At 31.7% G+C, this 12,543-nt stretch overlaps 1 protein-coding gene across 1 annotated transcript; it reads right to left on the reverse strand.

The window, feature by feature from the left end:
- Positions 1 to 448: 448 nt before the first annotated feature.
- On the reverse strand, positions 449 to 9,493 carry LOC110722090 (CMP-sialic acid transporter 3-like). Its single transcript, XM_021901328.1, has 16 exons — positions 9,123 to 9,493; positions 8,507 to 8,706; positions 8,077 to 8,193; positions 6,615 to 6,671; positions 5,810 to 5,887; positions 4,560 to 4,604; positions 3,909 to 3,968; positions 3,645 to 3,773; positions 3,471 to 3,548; positions 2,761 to 2,830; positions 2,007 to 2,114; positions 1,672 to 1,805; positions 1,506 to 1,582; positions 1,388 to 1,433; positions 1,221 to 1,272; positions 449 to 1,118 (listed from the first exon to the last, which is right to left on the reverse strand). Exons 2-15 carry the CDS (start codon positions 8,672 to 8,674, stop codon positions 1,222 to 1,224), a joined length of 1,218 nt encoding a protein of 405 aa, XP_021757020.1. The 5' UTR covers positions 8,675 to 8,706; positions 9,123 to 9,493; the 3' UTR covers positions 449 to 1,118; position 1,221.
- Positions 9,494 to 12,543: the final 3,050 nt, after the last annotated feature.

A 12,543-nucleotide genomic window follows, 5' to 3' on the forward strand; every position in this document is an offset into this window, starting at 1 on the left:
GGGAGATATTGTTTTCATCAATTAAATCAAATATTGTCCAAAAAGAAAAAAAAAATATAATAATAATAATAATAATAATAATAATAATAATAATAATAATAATAATAATAATAATAATAATAATAATAATAATAATAATAATAATAATAATAATAATAATAATAATAATAATAATAATAATAATAATAATAATAATAATAATAATAATAATAATAAATTATAATAGGAGCATATGATGCAATCTTGCCTAAATAAGTTTAAAAAAAAAGCTTCAATGTCATGATCTATTAGCTAGTAGAACTTCTCGTTTATATTCAGAGGAATAAATAGTTCGTAAGGAAAGAAGTATTACCAAGTACCAACCTCATTCAAAATAAAAGTTCTATCATTGTCTCAATTTCGATTCAGACTCAGCTTTTATTTAAACTTTATTGTATGGAAAAAAAAAAAAAAAAAAAAAAAAAAAAAAAAAAGCTGATGACAATCCTCCAAAATACATTAGTATCAGCCTCCCCCCAACAATTTGAGCTCACTGTTGCAGATTAGCAGGTATCATCAGAGTATCAGACGCACACATACATGGTACAAAAGAAAATATTAAGTATTACACAACTATTAAATGGAGCACATTTAAGCATTAGCATTAAAAAAAATAAAACCTGGATATATTTTTCATCAAAATGTTGTACCTTACAGACTTACAATAAACTAAAAGCTAAATGTGAAGGCGCATGATGGAAACTACAATAAAATGTCAACAATAGAGCTACAAAATGAGGTAATATGAAGAGGGGCAAAATTTATCTGCACTTAACTTACGTAAAAGAATGTTCAAGAATTAAGTATTGCTAGCTGTGTGTGGTGACGAGCAGGGATCGCAGAAAAGCTAGCCTGCCCAGGATATGACTAGCCCCTGAGAATACACATTAAACAGGTACCTCAGATCCCAAATTCCAAATTCAATTCACAAATGCTGTATACATCTATATGGAGCAGGAAATATATGATCTGTTCATTCTGTCTTATTCCAGCTTCTGCAATTAATGGCCACTGTAGTCCAACTTTTACTTGGAAATACTTATCCATTTTATACACTCGCAAGAACGACTGCAATCAAACTGCACAGAAAATCAAGTGTGAGATTGCAGAATAAATGTCATCAACAATTGAAACAATATTGAAGAAATAAAAGCTGAACTGATTTATACACAGAAATTAACCTTATCTGGGAAGAAGTGGTTGTCTATCATCATGATCTACACGATGACTAGCCTGAAAAAGAAATTTCAGAAATATTATTGAATTGCATATGAAAAAGGTATGAAGTTTTTTAGGAGGGGGGGGGGGGGTAGTTTAGAAATATGTAATCACACGCAAAAGTACAAACCTCATCATTAGCTCCAGCAGCCATATCTATGAAGGGGTCCTTCGACCTGAAACATAACCAATTAAATCAGATCCATTCACGAATTACCTTGCTCAACAGCCAAAAGACAACAACTCACCTGATATTGTTTGGTACGTCCATCAATTCTACATTGTTTTCCTGTTCATCTTTCACTTTTGAAAGAGGGGAGAAAAACTGTAAAAAGTGAAAAAAATAATCAGTGAGATGAAATGGTTCTTCATAGCAATACCCTCTCATATCCCACTTCATTTTGTTTCGTTTACCTGATGCATTGAGATGAAAACTATAGAAATCCCCAACATAAAGTTAATTGTTAGCCTATGACCAAACAGTGCAGCAGAAGCAAAACCCGTAAAGATCGTGGCAACAGTTGAAGAATACTTCTTCAAAATTGTGTCTGGAAAAAAGAAAAGAAAAACAATTTGTCAGCATAAGACAGAAATGATCATGTTCTAAACTGTAAAACATCTGCTACAGAGCTACAACAGCAATGCCCAGATTATAAGACAACAAGTCCTCCATCAAACAACAGGGAGATGCCAACAACCGAACACAATGTAACTAATTAAGCAGCAAAACAAATTCCAGAAATGCTTGCCTGCATATTTAAAGAAGAAGGAAGACAAGATTCCTTGAGCTGCATTATTGCATATTAGAAGCATAGTAGCTTTTGAATGTCCCTCAAGAATGTTAAAGCTGTTTGGGCCTGAAACATAAAATACAAATCCAAATTTTAGAGATGCAAATCATTATTTGTGATTGGGATGAAAACAGGCATCATATGCAAACTATCTCTAAAATGATATCATTCTTTGCGATTGGGATGAAGGTATTCAAATTCCATGACATCATTTACTAATTTTCTCCAGATCAGTTTTTTGGTGATTCTCCATGAGTCCATTCTATAATTTTTGCAGCCTTGCTATATACCCGGTCCCTTTATTTCCAACAAAGAGAGCACTTTTTCCAACAAAGAGAGCACTTTGTTCTCATTAAGAGGCTAGACTATTACTAAAACTGACCTCAACCTACTGTCTGTTTCTAGTGCAGACCTAGCACTCCAGAAGTAACACTTAAAAATTCGTTTGGCTTAAAACAGATATGGTCACCATGGATTTGATACTAGTCTCAAAATCTATCTCACATATTCAAGTGCCAGTTCGTGATGCAATTGTATGTGATCATGTTTTTTCATCCGCACTCCAAGAAGATACAAGTCAAAGGTAGTTAAAGGTAATGGTTCACAAATTCCTAAAACTTGTATAACAAATGCAGAAAGCCCAAATTGAAAGCTAAATGTTATTCTTTGCCAAAAGAAAAGGCTAAGAAGTTTAAGAGCCTAATAGTCATACCTTTCACCAAAGCAATTCCCACTATGGCCAAAAGGTTGAAAATTGCACCATATCCATATAAGAATAAGTTCTGTCATAATATCAAAATTGAGGCAAAAATAAGTATCAAAGTAACATTGCGAGGGAATGTCAAGGAATCAAATATGCAAAGGCAGAGCATTCAATATGTTCAATGTGCCCTTAATTAGTACTGCATCAAAACTCAAGAGCTTAAAAATTAATTAAGATTAAAACCAGAGAGCGGGACAGGAACATTATTCTTTTGCTTTCTCTTATATTCTAACATCACGGCAAGGTTTTTAACACAAAAAGTGCAAATAGAAATACAACAGATATGCAATGACGCCTCTGTAACACCAGCTTTGGAACTTATATAATTTTATAATACTCAGGTCCTGATGCTAGTCCCAGATTGAAAATGAACTTTTCGAGGTCATGTAAATTGATTCTTTCATACGTAGTATGTTTTATTCATTTTCATTATATAGTCCAAGGGATATGGACAAAAATATAGTCGAAACATCAAGCATATGCATTCACATTTAACTTTTAACCAATGAGTTTTCTGGTACTATTTGAAGATGAACCAAGCTTTAAGCAGCTTATAAGCTTTAAGCCTTGGATGTTTCATTACTAATGTCTCAGATATAAACTGATAGCAAGTTATAGGAAAAGGAAAATCCACAAAGGGAAAAAAGAAATAGAATTACCTGAAGGTATATGCTCGTTTCATATTGGCTCTTCAAAGCATACTCATTAAATACAGAGGCCAAAGATGGAACTGTAACCTGCAGATTGAGTTTATACATAAGCATCAATACTATTTATTTACAAACCTAAAAAGGAAAATTCAAGGAGAAAACATTCAGAAATTTGTGACTTACAAAGATCAATGTATAGATGTATGCTCCTGTTGCAACTGGAAGTCCCAATGCAGAATCCTCAGGTCCGGAAGGACCAGAACGCATTTGATTGACACTAATGCCTATGAGTAACAGAGCAAGAGCTTCCCACTACAAAAACAATAAAAAGGTATACAACATTAAAGATTAGTATTCATCCATGGCATAAATGAAGTGAACTACTTTGTATTGTAATAATTTATAAGCTCAATATATATACTGGATTTATAATCCATTATCACTCACCTGAATAATAGAAAACTTGCGTCTCATTACCATCCTTAGCAGAACAGCAATTACCAAAACCTGTTGTGAGGACAAAGATAAGATACAGTGACATGTGAATGCAATAAAAGCAAACATAGTGACATGTAAAAGCAAGTAAGACATTAACCCATCCTCTTCATCACAATTCCAGATTTCCAGGGGTGTAACAATAGAAACAAAAAGAATAAGACCAAAGGAGGAAAGAAAAGAATCAAAGAAGGATGGAGAGGGAAAAAAAAAGGAAGGAAAAGCAACTCCAGAACCAAACATCCAAGTCAATTAAGTAAACAGTTAACTGTTGTGCTGAATTATCACTAAGCCAATTAAACCCTGTACATGCGCAATTTTCAATACTCAATATTTGATTTATTGACTTCTTCCTTTCAATGTCAATGCGAGAGCTAGGTTTCGAAGAAGATACAGTTCTTTTGTAAACTAGTATACTACTATCCTCCCACCCAAAAATGCGCAAGTTGGTTTAGGATCACTGCAAATTCCCTTTTTCCTAGGACCCCTTTCAAGTGTGTTTGTCTTATAAAATCACATACAGCTTCTGGTAGATAACATACATTTCCAACAAGAAAGAAAAAGTGAACCAAAAGATAAGGTCAAAACAAATGCTAAACTTACCTTCAAATTACTGAGCATCTTGACAGTTGCTGGATTGAAATATAACTGTACCAAGAAATACCGAGTGAGCATTTATATATGACACTATTAAAAGTAGAAAAACACAAGAAACCAGCTAAAAGATTAAAGTGTTACAGCTACGCACATCAGCATCAGATGACATACAATGATCACACATTTAAGATAACAATGGAGTATGCAACTAGACTGCAAAGAAAGGTAAAAAAGGAACAAGATGCAATGAATGGACGTGAATCAACAGTAAAATACTATGCACCCTATTTTTCAGCAATAAAATCTTCATGATGTAATGAATATTATGTATTTTACTTCCTTGAATTGGAGAGCATCTCCAAATGAATGATAGATTTTGGCTAAATTGCATAGCAAGTGCTAAATTTTGATACGGGACATTTATGTCTATATACTTCAGGCACTATCACTGTCAGATCTCAGAAATTTTTGGATTTACACATCTATGATCTCCACTCTTTTACCCTCTTATCTCTCCCCGTTTTCCCTTATACTTTTTTTTTCAGGAGAACTATCATGATTATCATCACAATAACCCACCCTATCTAGAATGAAATGGCATTCTAGAGAGACTCAAACCTAGCCTTGTAATTCAATTGTTCTAGCTAATACATAAAGTACTTATGCTCGCAGGAGGTTATACAAATACTACACCCCTGTTTTGCAGAAATATGGCCGCCGGACTAATCCAATATCCAATGCACCAAAAAGATGGTTCCATTAAAGGATGGCAGCTTACAATTGAAGGACAAGAAGTGGCTTATTGCACCATGGAAGAAGCAAAACACACCAGGTAACAGTACCCAACAACCAGATTGGATATCTGAACCTGCAGCTTGAGGAAACACTGAGTTTCCACAGACAGCTCCCCAGTCCCCACAAAGTTTGAGACTTTTGAGGCCAATATATCAATCAATATTTACTGGAGTTATCCCTTAAAGATGGCCAAGTTGCCCAATTTTCTTAATTCACTTTGAAAAATTTGCTACCACCCTGTTCAATAGAAAGTAATGTTCCATCTCTCATTAAAATAAACTAGAAAGTTGGAATTATAAGGGATTGTTGCGATGGGATTGAACAGGATAAAACATTGAGTAATTAGGACACAAGATGGGATTGAAAATCCAGCACGGGCATGATTGCAATGAGCACTACAACAGTATATCACACTCACAGATTCCATAACACAACATTGGCACAATCTACATATGACATACCTGCATAATAAACTTGAGATAGTTGTTAACTGCATATAGAAGTGCAGGAACAGCCAGAAGCACATTGTTGCGAGCAGCCTGCAAGAGGAAAGGTGTATGTTGAGAACACGGATACATGTAAGTTAGCAAGAGACACCTAGAAAACAACCAAATCAAGCAGCAGCATCCATTCGCAGAAAGGATGCTACTTAAGAATTTTTTTAATAGTTCAATCTGAGGGGAATCTTTGCAGCATTGCCAGCATTAAGCATGTTAATTTACACAAACATCACCATATTTAATGATGGTTAAACTACATTGATATAAGGCTGTAATTATATCAATTTGATAGTTGTGTTTAAAAATATAACAACAAAGTGATATATTTTCATATGATACTTCCAACTTCAGATCGTTTCTATTTTGTAATCATCTTATGACAGGCAAATATGCTTCAAAGCATATGCCAGCAATGAGTATTACATGTGTTCATATTCACCCAGTAGGTTTCAAAACCTGGCCATTCTAAAATCCGACCAGAATCCCAGACTACATATAGCTTCCCTTGTGAGAATAAAGCAACCTAGGTGAGGACGTGAGGTACACTGAAATAAGAGTCCAGATTTTAATGAACATATTTCCAATAAATACAGGAATAAAACTTCAGATAAACTTCCATCTTAATCATAGATACATATTTGTTAAACTCACTGGTCTTTCAGAACAAAGGCATATGGTTCTGTGAAGAGCATAGGCTAATGTAGACTGTTTAGTAGTGATGGCAAGCATGAAAAGAGTGACATAATCAGGAAAAAAAAAAAATTACCTGAACAAAAGTGGAGATAGATAGAAGAGGTTTTTCTCCCACTTTCTGATTTCTGGCCTGCAAACATCACCAGTAGCCAGAGCAGATAGGTCAACAACATGACAACAAAAATTTCATGGAGAAAAGACGAGAGAAGAGCGATTAAATTTCAAAGTAAAATACAGTGCTACTTAATTAGTTATGGCAAAGTGTTGCTCATAGACATCCAAAAGATCAAAAGTAACTTAGTTCTTCTTAAATTTTGAATCCGAGTCCAGCATGAAAGAAATAAAGCTACTACTTGTTTAATTGTAGCAATGTAGCCCCAAAATTCTATACACTCCTATATTCTTTTCATTATCATCTTGAAGCAAAAGTACTCAATTAGTAGCTTTATTATCCATAGTTCCACACAGCCAAAAAAACCTAGACATCCTACAACTCTCCAGTTAGTATTTAGTTAGATTACATTTTTTTAACATTTCAGCAAAGAAAATCATTCAAATTGGTGAGTACTGAGAATTCCTCTGGCGAAAAGAAAAAAAAAAAAAAAAAACTATTGTTTCGTCTATCTTCTTTGTCATGAAATACTCAAATGTAAGATTTTTAGTCAGAATTCTAAATCTGCAAATCGATCCATCATGACTGTCCAAAGATCATATATGCCTCTTCGTTTTAAGATGTCTTTCATGTAATTTCCTATATCCCACCAGGTTAACAAGAGAAACAATTGTGGTCTACCTTGTCTTGAATATCATTAAATAGAGCCAAAGGACCTTGACTGCAACTACATACTTATTCCATCTTATACCTAGTCTACGATCACATCTCTTCAATATACAAAATCTACCCAATTTAAGAAGCATAAGTCATTTTAGAGAGCCCTGAATACAACAATAACCTACTATGTAATTTTTGGTGGGATTTAAAAGAGGTTAACACATATAAAGTCAGACTTATGCCCAGTGTTACTAATTCGTGGTGCACTTCAATACGTTGAATGCATTTTACTACTTAATGATGTTAATTTGGCCCAAAAGTGTTCCACCATACCAATATGCGCATTCCCAATACCCAATTTGCATGGGAAGAGAAGGGGGGGTGGGGGGGAGGGAAGAGTGGATCATTACATAGCACTAATTGAACTTATACCCCATGCTAAATGAAGGCTAGGCTAGTACGAAGTTTCTGTATCTAGGGTGATATGCAATCAAACTCAAGGTGATATCTACAGCAGAAAGCACATTAAGGATAACCATCAAGTGAACTAATCAAGGCAATTTGGGATGTCAGCTTAAGCAAAGCACTTTGCCCATGTAACAAAATACATATATGAGACCAAAATGTTTTGTATCTCTTTCACCCAGTGAATTTCAAAAAAATGTAAAGAATGGGAGTAAGGCAGAAGAGGCGGGGTGAAAAGACCTGAACAGAGCTTGACATAAAATTTCAACAAAGTAAAAGTGACGGAATTTAAGTTTACCTGAATCAAAAGCATAACCATTGCAAAAATAACCTTCATAACCTCAGTCAAGAAGTTGACGCTGACTGGACTAAAATTGAACTTCCCATCCACCTTGGACATGTAAACCAGAACAGGCTAGCAAGAAAAGAGAAATGACACACATGTCAATTGTAAGCTTGAAGCTGCTAGTACATTCAAATAATCAAACAGTATAAACCGCTAGTTGGATGAGCAACTTAAATAAGCGAGGGCAATAAGTCTTCACATATCGCTCAAGCTTACAGACTCAGATCTAGCATCAAAAAAACAGATTGGCTGAGCCTGCTGACGATAATATGGTATAATTATGTCGTTTTTCAGTGTGTTTTAATTGAAGTGTCTAAATCAACCACTCTAGTTTCGAATGAAATAAAAAATTCAAATTACACCAAACTTATAGTCTTTTTACCTGCAAACCAACCAGAAAACAATCTCCAACAACCAAGAGAACGTTAAGAACACGTTGCTTCGAAGAAACCTTACTCCTATGCCGGTCATAGGCCCTTGACACGGTCTTGGAGGTCGGCGACATTATTTTTGAGTGACACACACTACATTCTATCACTCCGTTCTTCATTGCTTCAAAACTTTCTAATGGAGCCTCAGCAGCTAAATCAATAATAGCAACAACATCAAATAAACAATGTCAATCAATCTATCTGAATTCATTTCACAAACTTAAATCCAACAATAGCAAATCACATAATTTATAACAATTAAATCATAAACAAATCACTATTTCATTGATTTACTTGAAGTTAAAAAGTTTAATCAGATCCCATCAAGAACTAAACTAAAACTCCTGAAAAAACCCCAATGACAACAATCAAATCTTACATTATAGCAAAATTCCAAATGCACCGACACCCAAAATCAATCAAATCCTCAAAATTAAAACTGAAATCAATAAAATCACAAACAAATTCCAGATCTTGCTAAACTAGAATTCAAAGCTTAATCCTTTCTTCCACAATTGAACAAATTTAAACCTAAATTTGGTACAAAATCAATCAAAAAACCATTACCTCGATATATAATTATCGCCCAGGAGCTAAAACTCCGAAATCAAATCAGTCAACTAACCGGAAGTAAAAATTCCGGTCAGATCGCAACTTTATTGCCAGAAATCGAGAAAATTTCCGATCAGACAACAAAAATTATAGGGTTTTCAGCAATTGGGTAATGCAATTGAAATCGAATTGAATAAAATTGAAATAGAATTGAATTGAAAATGGTGGAAATCCGACCGACTACAGAGGAGAGAGAGAGAGATGCGTAGAATATGTAGAGAGAGAAAACTCGTGGGATGTTCAATTTGGTTAAAAGCCCACTTCTTCTTCTTCTCTTTTCCTATTTTGCTTAGAATTTAATTCATCGTATCTGTAACACTCATATTATATGACCAAATTTTAAAACATAATTAAATACATTAATGATTTTGTAATGCATTTTTATATTTATACGTGGATTCGGACTATGGCAAATTAATCAAATTTTGGTTGTTGAGTTCAACAACGTTTTGGTTTTGTGAATTAAAAATTCTAGAAAAGTTATAGAGGGAGGACGATTTAGATATTTTGTATTGGATCTGAGTCGTTAGATCATGTATAATTAATAAGAGTCGTTAGATCATGCAGATTTTATATGAGAAATTTGTTGTATAAAGTTTTGTTTAATGTTTTTGTTTGTTTATAGGATGGAGTATGAATACAACATTGTGTTTGTTTAGAATGTAGTTATAACTTTATAAAAAAAAAAAAAAGAGTTGTGATTAATGCTATTATTAATTTTAGAGTTAAAAAAGCAACTACATTAAACTTATGTGGTAAAAATGACAAAAGAATGTAAAAATTCAAATAGACGTCAAAAGATTAGTTGTAATTCGAACGTTACCACAAATTAAACTGATTCAAATGTAACAACACACTATTAGAATGGTTTAATAATCAAATTCATTTTGTTAGAGTGTGTCTCAAACATTAGAATTTTAATTGAGCTACTATTGTATTTTTATATTGTTATCTCTTGTATTTAGGTTTTTTTTAGGAATAAGACCTTCATTAAATAACCTTCACCTTCCCGATTTCTAAGTTTAACATACGTGGGTTAGACATTTCCTTACACCACCTTTTTTTTTTTTTTTTTAGTTTTTACAATATCTCTTACGTTTTCCACATTTATCTTGCACTCATTTATTTACCTTTTTATATTCTTTTTCGTACTTTTAACCACATTTTTTCTTACACCTACTAAATACAGCAATATTTTCACCAAATTATATTAATTTATGTGCAAAAAGAAACTATAAAGAACTTTCAAGAATTAAAGTTTTTTTTTTTTTTTTTTTTTTTTTTTTTTTTTTTTTTTTTTAATAACAAAGAACAAAGGTATTAAATAGCATCTATTGAATTTAAGATATTAATAATTAATGCTTTAGAGTTTTGCTTTCAACCTTTTCAATTCATATGTCATATTTTAAGGGTGGGTTCTTTTTTTTTTTTTTTTTTTTATCATTTCTCAAAATTTGTTATTATTAATGATTATGATGATATCATTATTGATATTTGATATCATTTTTTTCATTAATTTATATTTCTATATCAGTCATAAAATCATTGATATTATCATTTAATACATAGTATATAGATTTCATAATTAAATAAAAAAAAAAAGTTAATAGGTATTCTCTTGTCTCTTTTTGTTGTTCCTATTTTAAGTTCTCATGGTCAAACTTTAAAAATCTTGACAAAATATGATCATTAATACATACAATTATACACACTCCCTTTGTTCTTGAAAATTCAACTGACCTTGCATTTATCCGATCTCCCATGAACATCTTCAGGCATGAATATCTTTGATCAGCTTTTTATAAATGAAAATTGTAATAACTTTATATTTACAGAATTTATAATAAGGGGAATCTATTAAACTCTCCCGTGCTAATTTATTTTTAATGTGAAAATCATAGAATATGGTCAAAGTTATATTATTTTGACCACATGAATATAAGTAGGTCTAACTTTCAGAATGAAGGTATTATATATAGTCATGTGAAGTAATATTGCTATATTTGTTATAATGTATAGTTTTATAATATTAAATTTAGTATAGTTTCAGTTGATACATGATTATAAATCTACTATTTGAAGTAGCTTTATAGTTTTTCTATATTATTTAATTTATCATTAATTGTATATTTGAATTGTTACCCAATTATTGGTTCGAGCGTTGCCCCAAATCACTATAAATTTGTAAGTTTATAATTAAAAAAAAACACCAAATTTAAAAGGTTAATGTTCAACAATATTATATTTATAAATGAATAAAAATATAATAATAATAAATTTAAGAATAATATTTATATATTACAGAATAATACTTTGTGTAATTGCTTGAATGATATTGAATCTAGAAAATTAGCATTCAAGGAATCACACAACCATTAGTGTGTGAATATTGTCTCAATGTGCAATTATTGAGTAGTTGCATTATAAGGTGACACATAGTGCTCATGTGGCTCTAAGTCATATGGAAGGAACGGTGACACATTGCGGTATCATGTTGTCCCTTTGAGTTTTAATAATATTATAGATACTTACCTATTTTCTTTGTAGCATCATCATCTTCTTCTCTATTAACTTCAATCAATAATTGAGTTTTTGTTGTTGTTGATTCTTTAATTAAATCTGAAACTAAATTTTATAAGAGAAATGTAATATCATTCAAATTTCAATTTTGAATTTCATATCAAAATAATGTACATAATGATTATAGTTTGTACCTTTTCCTGTAGTAATGACACTTAAAATCGATTTACTAGGTGAATTTGAGCTTTCCTTTACCTTCATAGAACCTTGATTTGTCATTTTTGATGAGCTTGAGATTATCTCTAATTTTGAATTTTAACTTATGAATTGAAAAATGACTGAGTCAGTGCATTATGTATATATATGTATTAAAAAGAAGAAGAATTTTGCAATTAAAAGATTTTTTTTTATCCAAAGACAATACTTTTGTTATGGAATATGCAAGATATTATCCAAAAATCAAATTCTTATTCTTTACTTATTTGTCTGGTACACTAGCCATAATAAATATTTGAAAAGTTAATAATTATGTTAAGGTAAATATGGTATTTATGGCTTAATCATCATATTCCAAACATGAAGATTTGATTCCTAAATAAAATATTTGTATTTCATGTTTAAATGCTCTATAAAATTCTTACTATATTTATTTTATCTCAATATCTATCCATATTTTTTTTTTGGAAAGAATATATGTCTTTAACTATTATTAAAGCAGGCCAAAGACCACTATTAATATTTTCCCGTCCTAAAAAAATTTTACAAAGGTTTTTAGTTGACTCTCCTTAACTTTTTTTTTTTTTATATTTTTTATATTTTTTTTTTTACAAAACTTAACTATTTCTTTTAGTTGTTA

Source organism: Chenopodium quinoa, unplaced genomic scaffold (assembly GCF_001683475.1).
Source record: "Chenopodium quinoa cultivar QQ74 unplaced genomic scaffold, ASM168347v1, whole genome shotgun sequence".
NCBI classification, from domain to species: domain Eukaryota; kingdom Viridiplantae; phylum Streptophyta; class Magnoliopsida; order Caryophyllales; family Amaranthaceae; genus Chenopodium; species Chenopodium quinoa.

What these genes read in the sequence shown, in the direction of transcription:
- LOC110722090 (XM_021901328.1), bottom strand. Translation starts at nt 8,674, where the DNA reads ATGAAGAACGGAGTGATAGAATGTAGTGTGTGTCACTCAAAAATAATG. An exon ending in GCAAGTTTTCTATTATTCAG is followed by an intron (nt 3,774 to 3,908) that starts GTGAGTGATAAT and finishes TTGTTTTTGTAG; the next exon opens with TGGGAAGCTCTTGCTCTGTT. An exon ending in GGGAATTGCTTTGGTGAAAG is followed by an intron (nt 2,115 to 2,760) that starts GTATGACTATTA and finishes TTTATGTTTCAG; the next exon opens with GCCCAAACAGCTTTAACATT.